The 26,171-nt window shown below is 42.3% G+C and overlaps 1 protein-coding gene across 1 annotated transcript in view; it reads right to left on the reverse strand.

Annotated features, from left to right (window-relative positions):
* Window positions 1-1,259: 1,259 nt before the first annotated feature.
* The window catches only part of LOC117514998 (cadherin-related family member 5-like), a 73,490-nt gene continuing 48,578 nt past the window's right edge, over window positions 1,260-26,171 (reverse strand). The window contains exons 9-11 of the mRNA XM_034175559.1: window positions 10,743-10,940; window positions 7,477-7,643; window positions 1,260-1,890 (exon numbers count right to left, since the gene is read on the reverse strand). Coding sequence (XP_034031450.1) covers window positions 1,381-1,890; window positions 7,477-7,643; window positions 10,743-10,940 — 875 coding nt within the window. The 3' untranslated portion in view covers window positions 1,260-1,380. The remainder of the gene's footprint in view (window positions 1,891-7,476; window positions 7,644-10,742; window positions 10,941-26,171) is intronic.

Raw genomic sequence — 26,171 nt, forward strand, 5'->3', positions numbered from 1 at the left:
TTGTGAATAGGTTTTTAATTCTTCTTCTTATTGATGTCTTCTTTTGATTTTTGCTTGATGGTGAGCTGCAGAGCTTCTTAACAGACTTCCTTCTTCCAGACTTTTTGTCAATAAATGTGTGTGTCAGTTGTGATGTCACACTGTCAGCGGAGGCGCGCGGCTTCACACACACACATTCTGTCACTCTCACGAACATTTTTCCAGTTTCATGAACAAATCATTAAATCCAAAACACTGAAAGATTGTATGAAAACTAATTTATTGGTGAGACATTTGATCCCAAACATTTGTATTTTAGTTTTTTCTTTCTGAACTGTTTATTATTTACATGTAGTAAACAAACAGAGTAAATCTGATCAACAGAGTTTATTTGAACTCGTGCCAGCGACTGTGACTTTAACCTCTCGTAGCTTGTTGCTATGGTGACAAACATAATGAGGACGTTTGTGACACTCATCACACGGAGGAGGACTTATTCTGAAGCCCAGGAGACAGAGGTACAAAGTCCACGGACCAGGCAGGTTTTCAGCACCACTTAAGGGGACTAAAGGACACAATCCAGTCTCAGTGTACCATTATCCACACAAATGTATGGTGGCCATCCAGGGTGGTGGGTGTGGCCAGGTAGGGGCCAGTGTTTAAAAATGCTCCAGTCATATTGAAAACTACACCACATTATTTGCCTGATCATAAAGGTTTGGATTATCTGTGCCTGAATATTATGGGGTCAAAACAGCAAAAATGGTGACAAAGGTCAGTTTATGTTTGTACAGAGGTCAAAGGTTAAAGTTGCTCTAATTTTATGATCAGATCATGTGGTTTTACTTAATATGAATGAATATGAATGCAGTATTTTTAAATTTTGATGCCTCTGTAATTCTGCCACCCTGGATGGCCACCATACCTTTCTGTGTAGGACCTGGTCCACTGAGGCTGGATGGTAAATGTGGTTTAGTCCCCTGAAGTGGCACTGATTAGGTCAGAATTGAGTACTGGCTCATGGACTGAGCTTCAGTTTTTGAGGATTTCCTGCATAGTTTTTTTTTTTCTTTGAGTTTTAAGTTTGATTTTTGCGAAATGTGATGTTTGAAATATTTGATTAAAGGAGCACCGTCAGTGTATTTTTTTTATCTTAACTGTGTTGCAGAGATTTATTTCAGTGAGCGCAATGTTTTGAATTTAATTCATGAAGAAACCAGAGTATTTTTTTCTTAAATGTCCTAAAAATGAAGAAAAGTTTTCTTGGGGGGGGTGACAGAAAATGATTAATGTCCATGAAGAACATTTAAAGGGTCTAAAAACAAGTGAAGCTCTGAATTTAAATGATTGGATGAATTTGTGCCTTTGAGTCGTTGATCACAATAAAACTCGTTGGGTTTGTCACAGCACCTCATTCTCGTCAGAGTCGTCCATCTGGTCCTCCAGTCTCATCCCGAGTCCACTGTCCAGATCGGTGTCTGAAAACACCACCTTTGGCATCCCTTTGGTCACGTCTTGTCCACCGTCATCCCAGTCCTCATCCTCGTTGTCCTCTCTGCTGTCAGGAATAATCACCACGTCCTGCTTGGCGTTGGGGTCGATGTCCTCCTTAAACCACACGGACTTGTAGCCGTCCTCCGAGCGCCTGTCCTTGGTTAGAATTGGTTTCACCTCCTTCTCGCTGTCAGTTCTGTCCGAACCTGCTTGGCTCTCGTTGTCGGGTAGCAAAGTGTTGAGGGTTGCCATGGACATGATGGCAGACTTTTGAAGGGAGACGCTCTCTGTATGCACCTGCGGTGCTCCACCGGCGTCTGGGCCGCTGGAGGCCACGCTGCCGTCCTCTTCGTCCTTATAGAAGCCGTCATTGGTGTACTGGATTCCCATCTTCTGACTACCTGGACCCTGCCCCAGCTGGGAACAGAAATCACATGAGGTCAGGAAGAAAAAAATCCCAACATTTAAAACCTTCAGGGAAACTGAGGTGATTGTAACAAATGCCTCTGAATTCCTGCCAGAATCTAATTTTAACAAATTCCAAAAGCTGAAGGCTAACTTCAGCTAACTGAACTGAAACTTTACAATCTTGAATCCGACCAAGCTAAGTCTCAAAGAGTGCTCCCTCCTCCTGGGCTTGTGTGAGCGTTGACTCGTGCAGGTGGACTCCAGTACCAGAGTTGGTTTGACAGACATGGACATGAAAGACTATCAGTCACCAGGCTTATAAGCGCCACCATGAACCACTTTAAGCTTAGGGGAGTTTCAAATTGGTGACATCATCTGCTGAGCTAAATGATCCAGTTTGCACAAATGCATGCAGACTGTTGGGCCTTCATGGTTTAACCATCTTAATCTGTTTGAAGGTGAAGCTGCTGCTGACATCTGACAGTCTGAGAAGTTCACATTTCTGCCCTAAACTGATGGTCTTCTTGGGAAAACACAGACAAAAGGTTGATACATAAATGATTTCCCTTTTGATGTCTTTTATCAATACTGCCATGATGTCACACAGTAATGGTGCCTGACTTTTGGTCGTGTTGGAGTTGAAATTGTTGCATTGCACATACAACAAGGTGGGCTTCATAGATAATTGGCAAAGCTTCTGGGGAAAACCTGGTCTTGTTAGGAGAGACGGCATCCATCCCACTTTGGATGGAGCAGCTCTCATTTCTAGAAATCTGGCCAATTTTCTTAAATCCTCCAAACCGTGACTATCCAGGGTTGGGACCAGGAAGCAGAGTTGTAGTCTTACACACCTCTCTGCAGCTTCTCTCCCCCTGCCATCCCCTCATTACCCCATCCCCGTAGAGACGGTGCCTGCTCCCAGACCACCAATAACCAGTAAAAATCTATTTAAGCATAAAAATTCAAAAAGAAAAAAATAATATAGCACCTTCAACTGCAGCACAGACTAAAACAGTTAAATGTGGTCTATTAAACATTAGGTCTCTCTCTTCTAAGTCCCTGTTAGTAAATGATATAATAATTGATCAACATATTGATTTATTCTGCCTTACAGAAACCTGGTTACAGCAGGATGAATATGTTAGTTTAAATGAGTCAACACCCCTGAGTCACACTAACTGTCAGAATGCTCGTAGCACGGGCCGAGGCGGAGGATTAGCAGCAATCTTCCATTCCAGCTTATTAATTAATCAAAAACCCAGACAGAGCTTTAATTCATTTGAAAGCTTGACTCTTAGTCTTGTCCATCCAAATTGGAAGACCCAAAAACAAGTTTTATTTGTTATTATCTATCGTCCACCTGGTCGTTACTGTGAGTTTCTCTGTGAATTTTCAGAACTTTTGTCTGACTTAGTGCTTAGCTCAGATAAGATAATTATAGTGGGTGATTTTAACATCCACACAGATGCTGAGAATGACAGCCTCAACACTGCATTTAATCTATTATTAGACTCTATTGGCTTTGCTCAAAATGTAAATGAGTCCACCCACCACTTTAATCATATCTTAGATCTTGTTCTGACTTATGGTATGGAAATTGAAGACTTAACAGTATTCCCTGAAAACTCCCTTCTGTCTGATCATTTCTTAATAACATTTACATTTACTCTGATGGACTACCCAGCAGTGGGGAATACGTTTCATTACACTAGAAGTCTTTCAGAAAGCGCTGTAACTAGGTTTAAGGATATGATTCCTTCTTTGTTATGTTCTCTAATGCCATATACCAACACAGTGCAGAGTAGCTACCTAAACTCTGTAAGTGAGATAGAGTATCTCGTCAATAGTTTTACATCCTCATTGAAGACAACTTTGGATGCTGTAGCTCCTCTTTCTTTGCTAATAAAATTTTAACTATTAGAGGAAAAAATTACTCATAACCATCCCAAAGACGTATCGTTATCTTTGGCTGCTTTCAGTGATACCGGTATTTGGTTAGACTCTTTCTCTCAGATTGTTCTGTCTGAGTTATTTTCATTAGTTACTTCATCCAAACCATCAACATGTCTATTAGACCCCATTCCTACCAGGCTGCTCAAGGAAGCCCTACCATTATTTAATGCTTCGATCTTAAATATGATCAATCTATCTTTATTAGTTAGCTATGTCCCACAGGCTTTTAAGGTGGCAGTAATTAAACCATTACTTAAAAAGCCATCATTTAACCCAGCTATCTTAGCTAATTATAGGCCAATCTCCAACCTTCCTTTTCTCTCAAAAATTCTTGAAAGGGTAGTTGTAAAACAGCTAACTGATCATCTGCAGAGGAATGGTCTATTTGAAGAGTTTCAGTCAGGTTTTAGAATTCATCATAGTACAGAAACAGCATTAGTGAAGGTTACAAATGATCTTCTTATGGCCTCGGACAGTGGACTCGTCTCTGTGCTTGTTCTGTTAGACCTCAGTGCTGCTTTTGATACTGTTGACCATAAAATTTTATTACAGAGATTAGAGCATGCCATAGGTATTAAAGGCACTGCGCTGCGGTGGTTTGAATCATATTTATCTAATAGATTACAATTTGTTCATGTAAATGGGGAGTCTTCTTCACAGACTAAGGTTAATTATGGAGTTCCACAAGATTCTGTGCTAGGACCACTTTTATTCACTTTATACATGTTTCCCTTAGGCAGTATTATTAGAAAACATTGCTTAAATTTTCATTGTTACGCAGATGATACCCAGCTTTATCTATCCATGAAGCCAGAGGACACACACCAATTAGTTAAACTGCAGGATTGTCTTACAGACATAAAGACATGGATGACCTCTAATTTCCTGCTTTTAAATTAAGATAAAACTGAAGTTATTGTACTTGGTCCCACAAATCTTAGAAACATGGTGTCTAACCAGATCCTTACTCTGGATGGCATTACCCTGACCTCTAGTAATACTGTGAGAAATCTTGGAGTCATTTTTGATCAGGATATGTCATTCAAAGCGCATATTAAACAAATATGTAAGACTGCTTTTTTGCATTTACGCAATATCTCTAAAATTAGAAAGGTCTTGTGTCAGAGTGATGCTGAAAAACTAATTCATGCATTTATTTCCTCTAGGCTGGACTATTGTAATTCATTATTATCAGGTTGTCCTAAAAGTTCCCTGAAAAGCCTTCAGTTAATTCAAAATGCTGCAGCTAGAGTACTGACGGGGACTAGAAGGAGAGAGCATATCTCACCCATATTGGCCTCTCTTCATTGGCTTCCTGTTAATTCTAGAATAGAATTTAAAATTCTTCTTCTTACTTATAAGGTTTTGAATAATCAGGTCCCATCTTATCTTAGGGACCTCGTAGTACCATATCACCCCAATAGAGCGCTTCGTTCTCAGACTGCAGGCTTACTTGTAGTTCCTAGGGTTTGTAAGAGTAGAATGGGAGGCAGAGCCTTCAGCTTTCAGGCTCCTCTCCTGTGGAACCAGCTCCCAATTCAGATCAGGGAGACAGACACCCTCTCTACTTTTAAGATTAGGCTTAAAACTTTCCTTTTTGCTAAAGCTTATAGTTAGGGCTGGATCAGGTGACCCTGAACCATCCCTTAGTTATGCTGCTATAGACTTAGACTGCTGGGGGGTTCCCATGATGCACGACGTGTTTCTTTCTCTTTTTGCTCTGTATGCACCACTCTGCATTTAATCATTAGTGATTGATCTCTGCTCCCCTCCACAGCATGTCTTTTTCCTGGTTCTCTCCCTCAGCCCCAACCAGTCCCAGTAGAGGACTGCCCCTCCCTGGGCCTGGTTCTGCTGGAGGTTTCTTCCTGTTAAAAGGGAGTTTTTCCTTCCCACTGTAGCCAAGTGCTTGCTCACAGGGGGTCGTTTTGACCGTTGGGGTTTTTCCGTAATTATTGTATGGCCTTGCCTTACAATATAAAGCGCCTTGGGGCAACTGTTTGTTGTGATTTGGCGCTATATAAATAAAATTGATTGATTGATACAACCCCATTTCAATGTTGGGATGTTGTGTAAAATCAATCAATCAATCAATTGTAAATAAAATGTAAATAAAAACAGAATCCAATGATTTTCAAATCCTCTTCAACCTATATTCAATTGAATACACCACAAAGACAAGATATTTAATGTTTAAATTGATAAACTTTATTGTTTTTGTGCAAATATTTGCTCATTTTGAAATGGATGCCTGCAACAGGTTTCAAAAAAGCTGGGACAGTGGTATGTTTACCACTGTGTTACATCACCTTTCCTTCTAACAACACTCAATAAGCGTTTGGGAACTGAGGACACTAATTGTTGAAGCTTTGTAGGTGGAATTCTTTCCCATTCTTGCTTGATGTACGACTTCAGTTGTTCAACAGTCCGGGGTCTCCGTTGTCGTATTCTGCGCTTCATAATGCACCACACATTTTCAATGGGCGACAGGTCTGGACTGCAGGCAGGCCAGTCTAGTACCTGCACTCTTTTACTATGAAGCCACGCTGTTGTAACACGAGCAGAATGTGGCTTGGCATTGTCTTGCTGAAATAAGCAGGGACGTCCCTGAAAAAGACGTTGCTTGGATGGCAGCATGTGTTGCTCCAAAACATGGATGGACCTTTCAGCATTGATGGTGCCATCACAGATGTGTAAGTTGTCCATGCCATGGGCACTAACACACCCCCATACCATTACAGATGCTGGCTTTTGAACTTTGCACTGGTAACAATTCCTCTTTTGTCCAGAGGACACGACGTCCATGATTTCCAAAAACAATTTGAAATGTGGACTCATCAGACCACAGCACACTTTTCCACTTTGCGTCTGTCCATTTCAAATGAGCTCAGGTCCAGAGAAGGCGGCGGCGTTTCTGGATGTTGTTTATGTTTGGCTTTCACTTTGCATGGTAGAGTTTTAACTTGCACTTGTAGATGTAGCGACGAACTGTGTTAACTGACAATGGTTTTCTGAAGTGTTGCTGAGCCCACGCAGTAAGATCCTTTACACAATGATGTCGGTTTTTAATGCAGTGCCGCCTGAGGGATCGAAGGTCACGGGCATTCACTGTTGGTTTTCGGCCTTGCTGCTTACGTGTAGAAAGTTCTCCAGATTCTCTGAATTTTCTGATTATATTATGGACTGTAGATGATGGAATTCCTAAATTCCTTGCAATTGAACATTGAGATACATTGTTCTTAAACTGTTGGACGATTTTTTTCACACAGTTGTTGACAAAGTGGTGATCCTCACCCCATCTTTGCGTGTGAACAGCTGAGACTTTTTGGGATGCTCCTTTTATACCCAATCACTCACCTGTTTCCAAACAGGTGTTCTTTGAGCAACTTTTTTGAAACATGTTGCAGGCATCCATTTCAAAATGAGCAAATATTTACACAAAAACAATAAAGTTTATCAGTTTGAACATTAAATATCTTGTCTTTGTGGTGTATTCAATTGAATATAGGTTGAAGAGGATTTGAAAATCATTGTATTCTGTTTTTATTTACATTTTACACAACGTCCCGACTTCATTGGAATTGTGGTTGTAGTTTGAGACTGATTTGCTGGATTAGTGTTGGTCTTTGAACCTTCACTCACGGTGCTTCTGAAGACACTGGCCTCATAGATCTTCTTCCATTCCGTTTTCCCAATCTGAATCTGATAAACCAGCAGGCCAATGACCACCAAACTGATGAGCAGCAGGATACCAAGTGTGATGCCGACAGCCAGCATGTCCTCTGTCCCGAACTCACCTGTGTGTCCACCTGTAGCAAAACACATCGACCACATCACTCATAGAAACAGGAAGAACAGGAGACCTTCGGGTTCAATTTGACATAAGTCACCACAAGAGCCTTCATAACGATAAGGTCCCGCTGAGGGTACTGTCTCACCGAGCTGTGACAGCTTTCTAATGGCATTTGTGAGGGATTTCGTGTGACATTCGCTAATCATTGCACAAAATCCCTCACAAGTTGCAGGGCATCAGTCACGTCTCGCCTCAATTTTGAAAACTTAAAAAATTGGTGAGGCAACAAAGGTGCTCACCACACAGTCACAGAGCCCTCTGAATGTAGTCTCCATGACTCATAACATGAGAATTGTGAGAGAACCTTAGGATTGGAGAGGAACTGCACTTCTGGAAGTGGTTGAGCGAGTCCAGCAGCCTCAAGCCACCCAGCTCTGCAGCCGGGCTGCATCCAAGCTGCTTCATACTCGCTGTGAACCGATCCAGTGAGTGTTGCAGGTCACAGGTCGGTGAAGTCAACAGGACCACATCATCTACAAAAAGCAGTGATGAGACCCTGAGCTCACTAAACTGGAAACCCTCTTCCCCCCCAGACTACACCTCAATATCCTGTTCATGAACATCACAAACAGGATTGGTGACAAGGCACAGCCCTGGCAGAGGCCAAACCCCACTGGAAACGGGTCCGACTTACTGGCGAGCACCTGAACACAGCTCTCACTTTGTGAGTACAGAGACTGGATGAAACATATCTTTAGGTGACTTTATGGTAACATTACCAGATTGTTCTAGGAACTAAAAGAAACTTTCTTCGAAAACATTTACAGCTAACGTTCTGGTAATATCTGATAATTCAAGTGTGCTGACTTGGCTCTTGCTTGCTCTACTGGTGGTTGGCTCTCACTGCAGTATTGTATCACTTCCTGTTCCGGAGCACAGCGGTGTTTCGCTGTATCTGTTAGCTGTTTAATCTGCGCAGTTAGATTGATCTAGTTACGTTTAGTTTTTACGTAATTATTGTATGGCTTTGCCTTACAATATAAAGCGCCTTGGGGCAACTGTTTGTTGTGATTTGGCGCTATATAAATAAAATTGATTGATTGAAATGTTCTTATGATGTTTTAGGAACTTTGTTAGCTGGGTAGGAACCTTTATATTATAATAGCCAAGTGGCCTCTGTATGTGAGTTTGTTTGTCTTCGATCACACAAAAAACCAGGGAGAGCTGACATTAGCCGTTTGGCATGCTTATGTATTTTGGATCAAGGATGGATGAACGCTGCAAAAATGAAGAGTTGATAGGATAAATATTTTTGGAGAAATTAGCTATTTTAGCTAACCAATAAACAATGGGATGCTGTGCTGCAATGCACCATGAGAGTTCACGGTTTTGAGGTTTTAAATGTTGTCATTGTAGTTTATGTATGTGTTTAACAGTGTTGTTAGTGCTATTGATTTATTGTGTTTTTGTAACTCAATTGGTTTTGTAAGTTAAGGTAAGTCTCATGTTGCTGTTACCATGAGTGAAATGTGTAATGGTTTTATTGTCTTCAGCCACTGTCTTTGAAATCGTGTCACCACATGTTGCCAAAGAGCTGCACAGCTGCTGCCAGGACCATACAGCTGACGTCTGCGGGGTTCATCAGAAAGTTTTAAGCATGTTCAAATCTGGACAGATCAGACAGAGAGATTTATCTTCTCCTGTGGCTGATAGTTCATTCTGGGCTCCTGAAAGCTTCGGTGTCAATTCAGAACAAGTGGACATGAAGCTCGACTGTCTCTGACTGTACGTGAGCATTCAGTTTGGATTGTGTGTGCAGGTTTGTTTGTTTTTTTTACTGCCGTATTCCTGACAGTACCTTCATGAAAACACCTCATATGGAATGTTTTAATATATAAGTAGACACATTAAGGTCACTGTGGACTCACCACAGTTTTGTCCTTGTTTTCCTGAATTATGTAAAGCAGAGTTTGACTCTCAGAACTCAGTGTGGCTCTCCGGTCCAGTCGGAGGAGGACAAAGAGAGATCATGACACCAGTCAACTGACTTTTTTCAGCCTGTGCAATGCTTTTTAAAAAAAATCTGGTTTTATTTTTCATGGCTCAAATTTGTTTTCCAGCCATAAAAAGTCCAGTGAGATTTAGCTGATGCCACCCGTGAAGTACAATTTCAATTCTGTGCGTATCTGCTACGTATGGCACTGACAATAAAGCCAACTTTGACTTAGAATGACGGTGAAACGCACGCAAACAAGTATGAAAAATTAACCATTTAATATTTAGCTCATTTTGTCCTCTCTCTCACTCTCTCTGTCTCTCTCTCTCTCTCTCTAACCACTTGGCCACTATGCCGGCACCCCTTATCGTTAGTTTTATTGTTGGTCTGAATTATATCTGTTGTTTTAATTTTCATTTCAACTTGACATTTGATGAGGTTTTTAAAATCTGTTTTATGACGTCAAGCACTTTGTAAATTTTTGTCCTTAAACTGCTGTATAAATTTATTATTATTATTATTATTGAGTCTTTTAAAACTGATTTATTTTCAGTTGCCTGTGACTTAATACCTAATGGTTCATGTTCTAGTTCTGCTGCCTGCTATTTGTAGTGTTTAACTGTATTTTTTTATGCTGTAAATGTTTAATTGGTGTTTGTAAAGTAAACTGTTTGAAAACCACAAAACAACTATTATTACTTTTAGTAGTGGTAGTAGTCGGGTTGGGATGACTAGTGGAAATCTCCACTCAGCTGATTGATGACTAATCTTGACAATAAATTAATAAGGTCAAATCTAAACGTGAAACTATAAACAGATTAATTAATCAACATGAGAAGTACAAGCAGGAAACATGACCACAATGTTTTGGGTCTACGAGACGTCTGATATGAAGGTCCTTCTGGCTGCTGGTGGATGTCTGTCCCTGCTTTGTCTCTGTCCTCGGTGAGATGCAGGTCACCCTTCTCTGTTTGTGAGCGCTCTGCAGGAACATCTGAATGACCCAACTAGTTGACTCATTGTGTACTAGTTTATATTATGACTAGTCCCAACCCTATAGTGTTTTTATTAATATACTGCAGTTGTTAGTGGCTGACACAAAGATATCAGTGAATATACTGGGATTGGTGGAGGAGGTGATGATGTCACTGGTTGCACTGGGGTTGGCAGTGGACACATTGGGACCTGTGGTGGACACACTGGGACCAGTGGTGGACACACTGGGATCTGTGGTGGACACATTGGTGCTTGTTTCTTCTGTGGGCGTTGGACTTGTGATGTCTGGTGTGCTCGGACGTACTGTGGTGCTGGAGAGACCTGAGAAGAGACCAAACCTTGAAGGTTAATGTGAAACCTATCCCTAAATTTCACTTCAGTTTACTTTACTGAGCACCAGTTCACAACATGCGTCACCCCATGGTGCTCCAAAGGACAAAGGTCTAACCTTACCAACACCTCTGAGCAAGCACGCTGGCAACAGTGACTTATACCCCGGTCACACATAGCTGGAATCAGGCAGAGTGGTGTCGGACTTATGAATCGGCGTGCATCCAATCTGAGGAGTGTCTGATTTTAATTCCAAAATGTTCTGACACCCATCTGCGGAAGTCGACACAGTTGGTCAAAATCGGCTCAGAGTGTGAAGCACATGTTCTAAACTCTCCAGGTGCGGTTGAGATGGGACACCTATCTGACGGCGGTCCATGTATAATCTGAGGACCATCTGACCGCAATTTACATATTTGATGGTGACAAAACGGGATCCGAAACGATTTGAGCGCATACAAGGGAACCTTGAGATGGCTCTGGCACCACAAAACCTGCTGGTATGACCTGAGGTGCGACGTATAATAATAATGTCCCCTCCCGGAGCACAAAGGAACTGTTCAAATGTATGTGGCACGCTTCATCATGATAATAATTAGGAATTATTATCATGTACAGTGAATGCGAACAGCAGCTATCAAACCAAAGGATTGTGTGCGACTGTGCACACATGACACCGCAAATCTGAACAGACTGTTATATCCATAATAGACCTTACAGGACAGATATTTCTCCATTCCTTCCCATGGGTGATGGAAATAATGTAAATTATTGTCTCCATCATAACACGGGCCGCTGCACCTCTCCGTGGTGCGCAGTAATGTGTCATTGCATGAGTCAGGCTCGGAGCTGAACGGATCTCATGCTGTAATATATGATCATGTTCTAACTCTGTAGGAGATATGAACTGTTGTGCCAGGCCGTGACACCATTAATAAACATGAATCTCACCTCCAACAGCGGTCCAGGAGTGTTTCACAGCACGGACATGGACATGAAGCTGGGACAGCAGCCTGCGGTTAGAATCCTCTCACCCAAAAACAAAAAAAGATTACTTCCAAGTGATAATCCAACCATTGCAGTGTCCAGAGTTGCGTTGTGCTCCTGAAGTGGGCGTACAAGAGAAAAGAAAGTTCCCTGGAAGGAGCTCTGGCTGAGGGACTGCAGCAGTGGTCAAACTTTCTACTTCTATTCAAAGTTCTAGCATCAGAATTTTGAACCGGACCTCTAGTGCTGGACTGTGGTAAGACAGAGAATAGGACTGTACAGTAATCCAGTCTTAAAGAGACCAAGGCATGAATCAGAGTCTCTCCATCAGCTAAACACAGGATAGGATAAATACTTGCGATATTACAGAGACGAGAGAAAGTAGTCCAAGTCTAATGTGTATTTCAAAAGACAGTGTCAGCTCAAAGGTCACCCCAAAGTTTTTCATTTTGTCACTGTGACATATAACACATGAATCTAAGGTTAATGTTAGTTGGTCAAACTGATACTTGCAGGGCTAATGAGCATCATGTCAGTCTAGCCAAAATGTAAGAGTCGGAAATTACTGGACATCCAGTTTTCCACGGGCACACCGCCAAAGTCCCACAGTCATCTGGAAAGTATTCACAGCACTTCACGTTGTCCACATTTTGTTATGTTACAGCCTTATTCCAAAATGGGTGAAAAAATTTTTTCCTCCAAATTCTATACACAATAGCCCATTATGACAACATGAAAAATGTTTTTTAAGTTTTTGCAAATTTATTAAAAATAAAAAATAAAACTCAAAAATCACATGTACATAAGTATTTGCAGTCTTTGCTGTGAAGCTCAAAATTAAGTTTCCACTGATCATCCTTGAGATGTTTCTACAGCTTAATTGAGTCCACCTGGGGTAAATTCAGTTGATTGGACATGATTTGTAAAGACACACACCTGTCTACATATAAGGTCCCACAGTTGACAGTCAGAGCACAAACCAAGCATGAAGTCAAAGGAATTGTCTGTAGACCTCTGAGGCACAAATCTGGGGAAGGGAACAGAAACATTTCTGCTGCATTGAAGGTCCCAATGAGCACAGTGGACTCCATCATCTGTAAATGGAAGAAGTTCAGATCCACCAGGACTCTTTCTACAGCTGACCGCCTGTCTAAAGTGAGCGATCAGGGGAGAAGGACCTTAGTCAGGAGGTGACCAAGAACCCGATGGTCACTTGGTCAGAGCTCCAGCATTCTTCTGTGGAGAGAGGAGAACCTTCCAGAAGGACAACCATCTTTGCAGCAATCCACTAATCAGGCCTGTATGGTACAGTGGCCAGACAGAAGCCACTCCTTAGTAAAAGGCACATGTCAGCTCACCTGGAGTTTGACAAAAGACACCTGAAGGACTCTCAGACCAGGAGAAACAAAATTCTCTCGTCTGATGAGACAAAGATCGAACTCTTTGGCATCATGTTTGGAGGAAACCAGGCACCATCCCTACAGTGAAGCATGGTGGTGGCAGCATCATGCTGTGGGGATGTTTTTCAGCAGCAGGAACTGGGAGACTAGTCAGGATTGAGGGAAAGATGAATGCAGCAATGTACAGAGACATCCTGGATGAAAACCCGCTCCAGAGCGCTCTGGACCTCAGACTGGGGCAACAGTTCATCTTTCAGCAGGACAATGACCCTAATCACACAGCCAAGATATCAAAGGAGTGGCTTCAGGACAACTCTGTGAATGTCCTTGAGTGGTCCAGCCAGAGTCCAGACCTGAATCCAATTGAACATCTCTGGAGAGATCTGAAAATGTCTGTGCACCGACGCTCCCCATCCAACCTGATGGAGCTTCAGAGGTGCTGCAAAGAGAAATGGACCAAACTGCCCAAAGATATGTGCACGAAGCTGGTGGCATCATATTCAAGAAGACCTGAGGCTGAAACTGCTGCCAAAGGTGCATCAACAAAGTGTTGAGAAAAGGCTGTGAATACTTATGGACACGTGATTTATTAGTTTTTACTTTTAATAAATTTGCAAAAAATAAAAAAATAAAACAAAATAAACTAGAAGCACTCAGAGAGTGCAAGGCCATGGGGTCACTGACGCCATAACATCTACACGCCGTGGAATCACTGAACCTAAAAAAGTCTAACAATGATGTTTGCTCAGTAGTAAAAACAGTTTCATCTGCTGTGACTGGATAGCATGTATCCTTAACGCTTGGCATCACAGTTTATTGTAACTTGCACCTTTCCCAGAAGCTACTGTCATCTGAGCACTGATATTGATATTGCATGTGCTTATAGACAAAAACAAATAAGAGACAAAATTCAATTTATTATTCAACTAAACTGCAAATATATGAATTTTTTTTAACATTTATGAAACACTTCTGTAAATAAATATCAGTCAATTCTGAAATAGAACTATTTTTTAAGTGTTGCATGTGCTACATAATGAAGTGCACCGAAGCAGAATATATGCGACAGTAAGGTGCTGATGTCAGCTTCTGGATTTTCTGGATCCTAAGCGTGATTCATCAACACCTGGGAGTGGGTTTTGCACCTTGTGTACGAGTACTTTGTTCAGTGATGTGCACTGAACCAGAACTTAACCACTGCTGAGTATACTGCTGACTCATCACTTTGCTTTTGCTAAGTGAAGTAATCTGGATAGTGATATTCATTGCAGTTGTTGTTAGTTGTAAAACAGCTAACTGATCATCTGCAGAGGAATGGTCTATTTGAAGAGTTTCAGTCAGGTTTCAGAATTCATCATAGTACAGAAACAGCATTAGTGAAGGTTACAAATGATCTTCTTATGGCCTCAGACAGTGGACTCATCTCTGTGCTTGTTCTGTTAGACCTCAGTGCTGCTTTTGATACTGTTGACCATAAAATTTTATTACAGAGATTAGAGCATGCCATAGGTATTAAAGGCACTGCGCTGCGGTGGTTTGAATCATATTTATCTAATAGATTACAATTTGTTCATGTAAATGGGGAGTCTTCTTCACAGACTAAAGTTAATTATGGAGTTCCACAAGGTTCTGTGCTAGGACCAATTTTATTCACTTTATACATGTTTCCCTTAGGCAGTATTATTAGACGGTATTGCTTAAATTTTCATTGTTACGCAGATGATACCCAGCTTTATCTATCCATGAAGACAGAGGACACACACCAATTAGCTAAACTGCAGGATTGTCTTACAGACATAAAGACATGGATGACCTCTAATTTCCTGCTTTTAAACTCAGATAAAACTGAAGTTATTGTACTTGGCCCCACAAATCTTAGAAACATGGTGTCTAACCAGATCCTTACTCTGGATGGCATTACCCTGACCTCTAGTAATACTGTGAGAAATCTTGGAGTCATTTTTGATCAGGATATGTCATTCAAAGCGCATATTAAACAAATATGTAGGACTGCTTTTTTACATTTGCGCAATATCTCTAAAATCAGAAAGGTCTTGTCTCAGAGTGATGCTGAAAACTAATTCATGCATTTATTTCCTCTAGGCTGGACTATTGTAATTCATTATTATCAGGTTGTCCTAAAAGTTCTCTGAAAAGCCTTCAGTTAATTCAAAATGCTGCAGCTAGAGTACTGACAGGGACTAGAAGGAGAGAGCATATCTCACCCATATTGGCCTCTCTTCATTGGCTTCCTGTTAATTCTAGAATAGAATTTAAAATTCTTCTTCTTACTTATAAGGTTTTGAATAATCAGGTCCCATCTTATCTTAGGGACCTCATAGTACCATATCACCCCAATAGAGCGCTTCGCTCTCAGACTGCAGGCTTACTTGTAGTTCCTAGGGTTTGTAAGAGTAGAATGGGAGGCAGAGCCTTCAGCTTTCAGGCTCCTCTCCTGTGGAACCAGCTCCCAATTCAGATCAGGGAGACAGACACCCTCTCTACTTTTAAGATTAGGCTTAAAACTTTCCTTTTTGCTAAAGCTTATAGTTAGGGCTGGATCAGGTGACCCTGAACCATCCCTTAGTTATGCTGCTATAGACGTAGACTGCTGGGGAGTTCCCATGATGCACCCAGTGTTTCTTTCTCTTTTTGCTCTTTATGCACCACTCTGCATTTAATCATTAGTGATTGATCTCTGCTCCCCTCCACAGCATGTCTTTTTCCTGGTTCTCTCCCTCAGCCCCAACCAGTCCCAGCAGAAGACTGCCCCTCCCTGAGCCTGGTTCTGCTGGAGGTTTCTTCCTGTTAAAAGGGAGTTTTTCCTTCCCACTGTAGCCACGTGCTTGCTCACAGGGGGTCGTTTTGACCGTTGGGGTTTTGCATAATTATTGTATGGCCTTGCCTTACAATATAAAGCGCCTTGGGGCAACTGTTTGTTGTGATTTGGCGCTATATAAAAAAATTGATTGATTGATTGATTGATTGCCACTAAAATATAATAATGACAAATGATAGTCCATCTAATAAATTCATTGTGCTCCCCAGCCCTGTATAGTTTGTCATGAGGGATTTCCTCTTTGCAGTGTGTTGTATTTGACATCGTTTACTATCAAGGCCATAGGGTCACTGACCCTAAAGAGATTCCCTCCTTGGCACAGTGATCTATTCAACAATTCAGTGTTACAACCAAAACTATGATACATACACTTTTCTTTCCTTTATATTTGACATCCTTGACCATGAAAACATACCACTAGAACTTGGAATCACTTTTATGTCTTTATTAGTTCAAAAGTTATTGTATAAAAACGATTTTTTGGTAATGGCGGTTTTCTTCTGGATCTAGCTCCATAACATTTGAAGCTACATCAAATCTGATGACACCTTACTGAATCAGTACAGATTCAGCTACAATTTGATGTTAGTTGTGCATCTCTAGCTTCATTTGTCACTTCACACTGACACATTTTCTATTTTCCCTATATTTTTGAATATTCTGGATCACCAGATCCGGAATCCGGATCCGATCATCACCAAACTTTGTTGTTTGATAGAACATTTGACTATGTTACACCCTAAGTTTTTTTTCAAGCCTTTCTGCCTTGTTTTTGTGGAGTTAGAAACTAGAATGTCAAAATTCCCCCTATCCCGCAATGTTGAAGAATCCTTTAAAAAATTCCTGGATCCGGATTGTGATCCAGATCACCACTAACATTGAATCACTTGTTCCTCTTGTCATTTCCAACCACTCCACAAAATTTCATCAAAATCCGTTCAAAACTTTTTGAGTTATCCTGCTGACAAACAGACAGACAAACAAACAAACTCGACCGAAAACATAACCTCCTTGGCGGAGGTAAAAAACCTTTCATGTTGTCATTATGGGGTGTTGCGAGTAGAATTGTGAGGGGAAAATTTTATTTGCTCCATTCTGGATCAAGGCTGTAACATAACAAAATGTGGACAAAGTGAAGTGCTGTGAATACTTTCTGGATACACCATACTTTGAGAGCAATTATTTGCATTAATCATCATGTAAAGCTATGTCATCAGCATAACTGTGAGAAATCATTCCATACCATCACAATATCTGTCCAAGAGGTGCTGTGCAGAGAGAGAAGAGCAGAGGGCCTATTACAGAACCATGTGGTACCCCATATTTTACTGGAACAGATTTTGAAGTAAGATGGTACAGGACACCCTGAGATCAGTCTGATCTAATATGATGTGAGCCACGAACAAGGTTGGGTAGGATTGCTTTGAAAGAATACATGTGGATTACATGTACAAGGTCTGTTAGAAAAGTATCCGACCTTTTTATTTTTTGCTGATGGATTTGAATTAGGTGTGCTTGCATGAGCCAATGTTGAACCTTCGTGCACATGTGTGATTTTTTCATGCCTGTCGATTGCATCATTTTCTGGTAAGCAGTGTCAGGGCAGGCGGTTGCCCGACACCAGGAGTGGTTGGACCCGCGAAGCAGACTCCCAGACTTGTTTTTGGCATGTGAGTAATCATGGTCTTTATTCCATGCTCAGGTTCAGCACACAGGTGATCAGTCAGCGGAGCAGAAGCACAATATGGATTTGGCAAGAACACAGTCATATTCAGGCAGGATTCACAGGCACGAGCAAACACAGTTATCAAGGGTGAGGCAAAAAGGCGTGGTCGAGGAAAACAGAGCAAAACACGGTACACGGCAAAGCAAGAAATCAGGACAATATACAGAGGCTGGGATGTGTGCATAAAGCGACAACAATCAATCAATCAATCAATCAATTTTTTTATATAGCGCCAAATCACAACAAACAGTTGCCCCAAGGCGCTTGGCAGTGAGCTGTGAGACTGTGATGGTTTAAATAAGGAGCAAACAAATTAGGGTGATGTGAAGCAGGTGCGTGGAAGTCTCTGGAAGGGGGCGTGGCTGGGGGAGCCAAAGGTTTTGCAGAGTACAAGATAGTGACGGAAGGAAAGCACAGAGTGGAGTGAAGTAACAGACAAAGACACGTGAGCTGGAGCCAAGAGCGTAAGTAAAGCCGTGGTCACAACCCACCGTACTTGCACGTGCGTGCAGTCTACTTGCAAAAACGTGGGCTAAATTTGGAGATCCGTACGTCCTAAGTACTGCCTCAGTACGAATTTAGGAGCACGCAGACACACCGTAGAGGATTTAGTGCATGCAGAACTTTCGCTGTGGTCAGGCTGCAGATTCACCAGCAGTACAGATGACGCACGTTGTGAGTACTGCCTCAGTACGCATTCAAAAGAGCACATTTTCATTCAATTACTATTGAATTAACCAAATCCGTACGTAGGCAGTACGGATTACGGCACTCACCACATACTATGGAGGCCGACAGACTTGCATGCATAACGTAGCTTCTCACTTGAACTTGGACTTTATTTCCAAATGTCAGCAACACAGACACTCCACAGCTTCAGTCTGATAACTAGCTGTAACTTTTCGAGGCAAGAAAACACTCGTACAGGCTGGACATGCTCATGCATCGCCAACACTGAAAAACACCTGCCGCTCCGGTCCCGCTCATAAAAAAGAAAAGCGACCCCACACACACACACACACACACACACACACACACACACACACACACACACACACACACACACACTGCTTTATTGTCAACTCTCTTTATTGTTACACTCCTAGAGACGTGCGTTGAACGTACTCCCTCCCTCCTCTTGCTACTGCCTCCGTACATTTTCACAAAAACGTAGTGGCCGTGGCATCCGCAGAAAACGTACGGTGAAAAAAAAAACGCACGGTGGGTTGTGACCGGGGCTTAAGTGAGAACACAAAGCAGACTGGAACAAAGTGTGAGAGCAGGGCACAAAGCTAGTGGAATGACATGACAACACAGACAGAGATGTGAGCGGGATGAGAACAGAGCAGAAGCAGGGCATGGAGTGAAACGGAGCTACAACTGAAGACAAAATACACCAAATTGGAACATGACAAACTGATCAGAAAACATGGAGCATAGATAGTAAAGCAAAACTAAACAAGTATTAATAGTAAAATAAACAAGTGATAACCTAATGAAAACTGCATGAGAAAATAGAGATAAATACAAAATTAAACCAAAACTGACGTAACAAGGCGGTAAGACAAACCATAAGAAAAAGCAGTGACTAAATAATAACAGAAAACAAATCCTGACATAACTGTACAACAAATATTACAAATGAGAGGAACTAGATAAAACAATTGATAAATAACTAGTAAATCAAGACCGGGGAATGAGAAGGGGAAAAAAGAAAGAGGGAAAACCCAAATCAAACCACAGATCAGGCTGAAATCGTGACAAGCAGCCTTTGTGTGAGGACGTGTGTTGTGCTCTCGTCAGATTTTCATTGCAAGGAAAAAGACGGAACGACTGGAGCAGCGCCGCATCAAATTTTGCCAGAAACTGGGCGACAGCCAGGTGGAAACCATTCGGAAGATTCAGACGGCTTTCGGTGACTTTTCAGTCGTGTGACTATCCGAGAAATTGTGGAAGAGGTGGGCATCATTTTTCGGAGTCCAGCATGTCCTGTGAGACTTCAACACAAAAGTGCTTTTGTGCCGCCATCAGCAGCTTCGGCACGAATTTTGCCGCCACTCTTTTCATGGCCAAATCATGTGGCGGATCTGTTGCAGATGGTGGGGGAATAACTAAATGGCAGTAAAATAACCAAAAAGAAATGATCACAGACACACAGTGACATGTTGGTGTGTGTGCTGAACTGACAGGGGGCGTGGCCGCAGACAGCCGCAGCTGTTGAAATCTCTGGTTCTGGATGTCCATACTATACAAACATACTATACCAGTATGCTAGTCATACGAAAGGGAAAATAAATGCGTCTTAAGTCTGGACTTGAAAGTCTCCACAGAATCTGACTGTTTTATTGATGCAGGGAGATCATTCCACAGAACAGGGGCACGATAAGAGAAAGCTCTGTGATCCAAAGACTTCTTATTCACCTTAGGGACACAAAGTAGTCCTGCACCCTGAGAACACAAAGCCCGGGCCAGTACGTAGGGTTTAGGTCAGCTAAGTAGGGAGGTGCCAGTCGGTGAACAATTTTATAGACTGTGAAGGAATATATCCTAAACGTGCTTAAACATGCATTAACCATTTGTGCTTTTTCCCCCCATTCAGAATCATCCTATTATTTTTTTTTATCTTTTATTGAGCCAAGAATATATTGTTACATTTATGAGTGTGTTCTAATGTTTGGAAGTGATCATTTATATATTAATAGAGCTTGTTGCTGTTGAAGAATATATTGCTCATATGCTCATAGTGAATAATATCAATGCTTATTAACATGTAATCAACAGCTAAGGTGAATTACATGATATCTATATGTTCAAATACTTTTGAAATATTTTTGTATGCTTTTGAATCGTGTATTGTGTGTACTAAATTAAAGGTATGCTATGTTTATGATTACATTTGCTTTTGTTTTAAGATTTGCTTTTGCTTCAAGTATTAGTTCAGCTGTTATAAAGATGATTTACTTATATAAGCATTTTGAAAGTCTTGTAAATGTGATGTGTCCTTGTTTCGGTGAGGCCCTGAAGATACATTGAGAAACATCCATATGTTGCAAACAGCACATGGAACAGGATGCCAGTACTGACCACAAACCGTCAGAGAAGGAGACTAAACTTGATACGCGGGTATGATTAGACTTGTTTGTCAGAAGGTTGTGCAATTTTGAGATGTGCAAACATTCTTGTGGTATAACTGCGTGATGAGACTTGCTGACAGTCCAGTTAGCAGTTTTTGCCCAAAAACAATTTCTTATCAGTTTAAGAACAGCTGTCACTTCAGGAGAAAAAGGAAGAAAAGAAGACTGCACAGTGCGTGTGGGCAGGACCAATGCCACGAAACAGAGGCATGAAGGCCACTCTGATGAAGGATAACGCCCAAGTTTACCATAAGAACATTGTATTAGCATAGAGTATAAAAACAGAGCCCAGCCCACTGTTCGGGGTTCCTCTTTGCTGAGAGCTTGCTGGAACACCAGACACCTGGTTGGAAGCTCTCAGCTCCTGGGACCCTCAGAACTGCTGGGTATGATCTCACTCATTCTGTAAAACTTGCATTCTGTCTAATAAATCTCTGAGTGGCGGTCTAGCCCTCAGAGTAATTATGTTCAAACTTAAATAACTGGTCAAAACCTTCTTTCAAATCAACGGATGTGTGGGATAAGAGGACAGGGGAGAGCGAGGTCACTGGAGACCCCTGAATTATCCCAAGAACTAGTAGCAGAACCTTAAAATCTGATCTCACTGGGACAAGAAGCCAGTGAAGAGATGCCAAAATGGGTGTAATGTGGTCAAACTTTCTGCTTTGTGTCAAAAGTCTGGCAGCAGCATTTTGAACCAGTTGGAGAGCCCTAATGCTGGACTGCAGTAAACCAGAAAATAGAACATTGCAGTAGTCCAATCTAGAAGAGATAAATGCATGAATAAGGGTCTCAGCATCAGCTATAGACAGGATGGGACAAATCTTCGCTATATTTCGCAGGTGGAAGAAAGCACTCATAATATCTCTAATGTGGAGCGCACGGTGTGCACACTGACAGGCTGTCCCAGGTGAAATGGCCGTCAGATCATAACACGCAGTGGGTGATCTGAATGTCACATCACCCATGTGAGCTCTGTTCCACGTGACGCAGTGTCTGTCCTGCGGTGAGCCGTCCACAGGACACACGTGTTGGGCTGGACATGCATGCGGGGCCATCTGGACACGTCAAGTTCAGTAGATGTGGATATGATAAGAGCGCACTGCGCCATTCATGTCATTTCATGACTGTACGTCTGCGACAATGGGTCATCTTCAGAGGAACAGACGGGTCATACTTGTATTGTTCACTTGATAAGAGGGATTCAATAAAATGCGGTGTTTTTTTCTGGTGTGTGGTTTTACTTTTTTTAAATGCGTTCATCTCCTTGTTGATTTCAGGTATTTTTCTGCACCTTTTATAGGACAGCGCTGGTAGCACAGTGGTAAAGTTTCTGGCTGGTAATCAGAGCTTTTGTAAATTGCAGGTTTGAATCCCATGGGTGGCATGTATTTTTTTTTCCACAGCAGGTGCAAAAAAAAAAAAAATACATGCCACCCATGATGGGTGTGTATGATCCTGCTGTAACCATCACAGCGGGATCGTTCACGCCTGCCTGAGCATGTGTCCCTTCCGACGTGGGCTCCATGTTATCGTGGTTCACTCATACGAGCTGTTTCACTGTGATTTGTCCTGATTTGTACTTATTCATACTATCAATCAATCAACATTTATTTATAAAGCGCTTTACAGCACTGACTGGTGTCCAAAGTGCTTAACATTAAAAACAAATTTACAAAAATAAAATTTTTAAAACATAAAAATAACAGAACATGTCACCTCCCCACTAAGTGTTAAGCCAGTTTAAATAAATAAGTCTTTACCTTAGATTTAAAAAGTGCTAGGTCAGGAATAGTACGTAACTCAAGAGGTAGCTCATTCCACAGTCTGGGGCCAGCTACCGCGAAAGCATGATCACCCCAGCGTTTATATCTTGACCTTGGAACATCTAAGTAAAGCTGGCCAGATGCCCTTAATGTCCTACTGTAGGTGCGCAAAGTTAAAATTTCAGACAAGTAGGGAGGTGCAAGGCCATAAATAGCTTTAAAAAACAAACATTAAATTTTTAAAATCAATTCTAAAAACGAACTGGAAGCCAGTGGAGAGAGTACAGGACGGGCGTAATATGCTCACGTCTAAAAGTGTTTGTCAGACGAGCAGCAGCATTCTGCACCAACTGGAGACGTGCAAGAGACGACTGATTAATGCCTGAATAAAGTGCATTACAATAATCAAGTCTGGAGCTGATGAAAGTGTGGCAAAGCGGACAATTTACTCCGCAATCGTCAAGGCAATTAGAAATCATGAATAAACATGGTATGTCGGACTTCTGACACCACCCTGGGAATTTCACCCAGGGAATTCGACAATTGAATAACTTCAACCTAAGACACACAGGTTTGTTGTAATGGAGACAGAGACGTGGTTCCAAAATACAAAAAACATTTTTTTATTAATTAAAATTCTAGTTAAAAAGACAATTTTGTAAAAAACTCATTTAAAACACCACCAATTATGACCACATGAGGGCGCCCTTGCATCACGCAGCCCGGCAGCACGCGCAGCTGGCAGAGTTTTCCAAATGTCCACACTGAGCGTAAAGCCGCCGCAGCAAACAGGGCGCATCCAGCGGTCTCACAGGACGAAATCTTTCAGCAGAGCACCAGAGCAAAGCAGCAGGGCCTCCTTCCACAGCTTGGTCCAAAATCCTGTCTTCACGGGAACATGGAAGTGAACACATCCAACCACTTGCAGTCAGTCTCCAGAAAGAGAAAGAAGAGCACACACACACTCCCTCTTTTATGCAAACACTCCTCTGCCACAATCAGCTGCACTCAATCCACCAGCTGAACATCATTAAGGTCATCCATCCTGCTACAATCCACCCCCACAAATTATATTGTCGCCCCGACGATGGAATAGACCCCATTCCTTAACCTTAATCATACCACCTATATTACATAGGGCCAGAAGGACCCACTTGCACTGCAGACCATGGAAGATGATGACCCGCAGTAACCCTAGTCGTCCGCCGAAGTACAACCTCTTCACTAGGGTGAGGGAAGACATACTAGACTCCACTGGCAGAGGTGGCACAGCAACCACTGGATCTACTGGTGGACTCAACTGCAGGGAAGCAGGTAAACTCACAACTTCCGCACTCTCCACCTGAGGGGCAACCTGGGTCACCTCTCCCACCCCCTCCACCTGAGGAGCAGGCGGAGTCACCACTTCCCGCACAACTGAAGTAGACGCAGGGTCCTCGGATCCTGACACCAACCACCCGCCATTACGCCACCACCTGTCCTCTAATGGCTCCACCACAGGTGGAGAAAACTCCACAGGGGGCAGAGAATGGGCCACAACCTCATCAGGGGACCCAAGCCCTACCACTACCTTCAACAATGAGCGATGAACCTGCTTGGCTCTGGTTAAATCATCCTTAGGGGCAATTGTATAAACAGTCCCTTCTCCCTGTGGTGCCCTCAGGACACGATACATCACAGAAGACCACTGGTCCTGGATCTTATGACGGCCCCGTACCCCAAAATCTCGCAACCAGACCAACTGGCCCTCCTTCAGGGGAACATCACGGACACGCTGATCATATTCCTTCTTACGCTGCTCTGCAGCGGCTTTCAGCCGATCCCGGGCTCCATCAAAAGCCATCTGCAAGCGGGTCTGGTGCTCCCGGACCCACTCATGAACAAAACCACCCACAGGCTCCCGAACTCGACCCAACAGAAAATCAACCGGAAGCCTTGGCTCCTGACCAAACATCAACAAAAAAGGAGACTCACCAGTTGCCTGATGCGGTGTTGTATTATAAGCAAACAAAACCTGGGGCAGACAAGAACCCCAATGATGCTTTCGAAACACGGGCAGCGTGCGCAACAGATCATGAAGCGTTCTATTAAAACGGTCACACTGCCCATTCCCAGATGGATGGTATGGTGTAGTACGAGATTTCTCTATGCCATAAAGCCACACAACTGCTGGATCAATACACTCTCAAAACTCCGTCCCTGATCAGAATGTATCCGAGCTGGAACCCCAAACCTTGAAAACCACTCCGTAACCAGAACTTGAGCTACTGTACAACCCCTGGCAAAAATGATGGAATCACCAGCCTCAGAGGATGTTCATTCAGTTGTTTTAATTTTGTAGAAAAAAAGCAGATCACAGACATGACACAAAACTAAAGTCATTTCAAATGGCAACTTTCTGGCTTTAAGAAACACTATAAGAAATCAAGAAAAAAAGATTGTGGCAGTCAGTAACGGTTACTTTTTTAGACCAAGCAGAGGAAAAAATTATGGAATCACCCTGTAAATTTTCATCCCCCAAATTAACACCTGCATCAAATCAGATCTGCTTGTTGACATTGACCCTGTGTGTCTTTTTGCAAGGAATGTTTTTGCAGTTTTTGCTCTATGGCAAGATGCATTATCATCTTGAAAAATGATTTCATCATCCTCAAACATCCTTTCAATTGTCCAAAATATCAACGTAAACTTGTGCATTTATTGATGATGTAATGACATCCATCTCCCCAGTGCCTTTACCTGACATGCAGCCCCATATCATCAATGACTGTGGAAATTTACATGTTCTCTTCAGGCAGTCATCTTTATAAATCTCATTGGAACGGCACCAAACAAAAGTTCCAGCATCATCACCTTGCCCAATGCAGATTCGAGATTCATCACTGAATATGACTTTCATCCAGTCATCCACAGTCCACGATTGCTTTTCCTTAGCCCATTGTAACCTTGTTTTTTTCTGTTTAGGTGTTAATGATGCCTTTCGTTTAGCTTTTCTGTATGTAAATCCCATTTCCTTTAGGCGGTTTCTTACAGTTCGGTCATGTTATATGGCTGGGGGGGCCTGGCTGCCGGTTTGTTTGTCTTTTTGTTTTCCTCCCAGGTGGCGTGCATTTGGGACTGAGTGGCTGTGTTGCTGAGGCTGTCAGGACCTCACCCTGATCACCTGCGACTCGTCAGGACTCACAGCTGAGGTGCATCTGGATGGATTGGAGCATGTTGGCATTTAAGACTGGAGTGCACAGTGTGTATTTGCCAGAGACTCGACCTTGTGACCAGACGGGTGAGATCGTCGTCTTGGGAGCCATCTCATCAGCAGCGGACGCTGAGAATGTCCAGGTTTGATGCACGGTCTGTGAAAGAGGAGGGGGTG

This window comes from Thalassophryne amazonica, chromosome 8 (assembly GCF_902500255.1).
Source record: "Thalassophryne amazonica chromosome 8, fThaAma1.1, whole genome shotgun sequence".
Lineage (NCBI taxonomy): Eukaryota > Metazoa > Chordata > Actinopteri > Batrachoidiformes > Batrachoididae > Thalassophryne > Thalassophryne amazonica.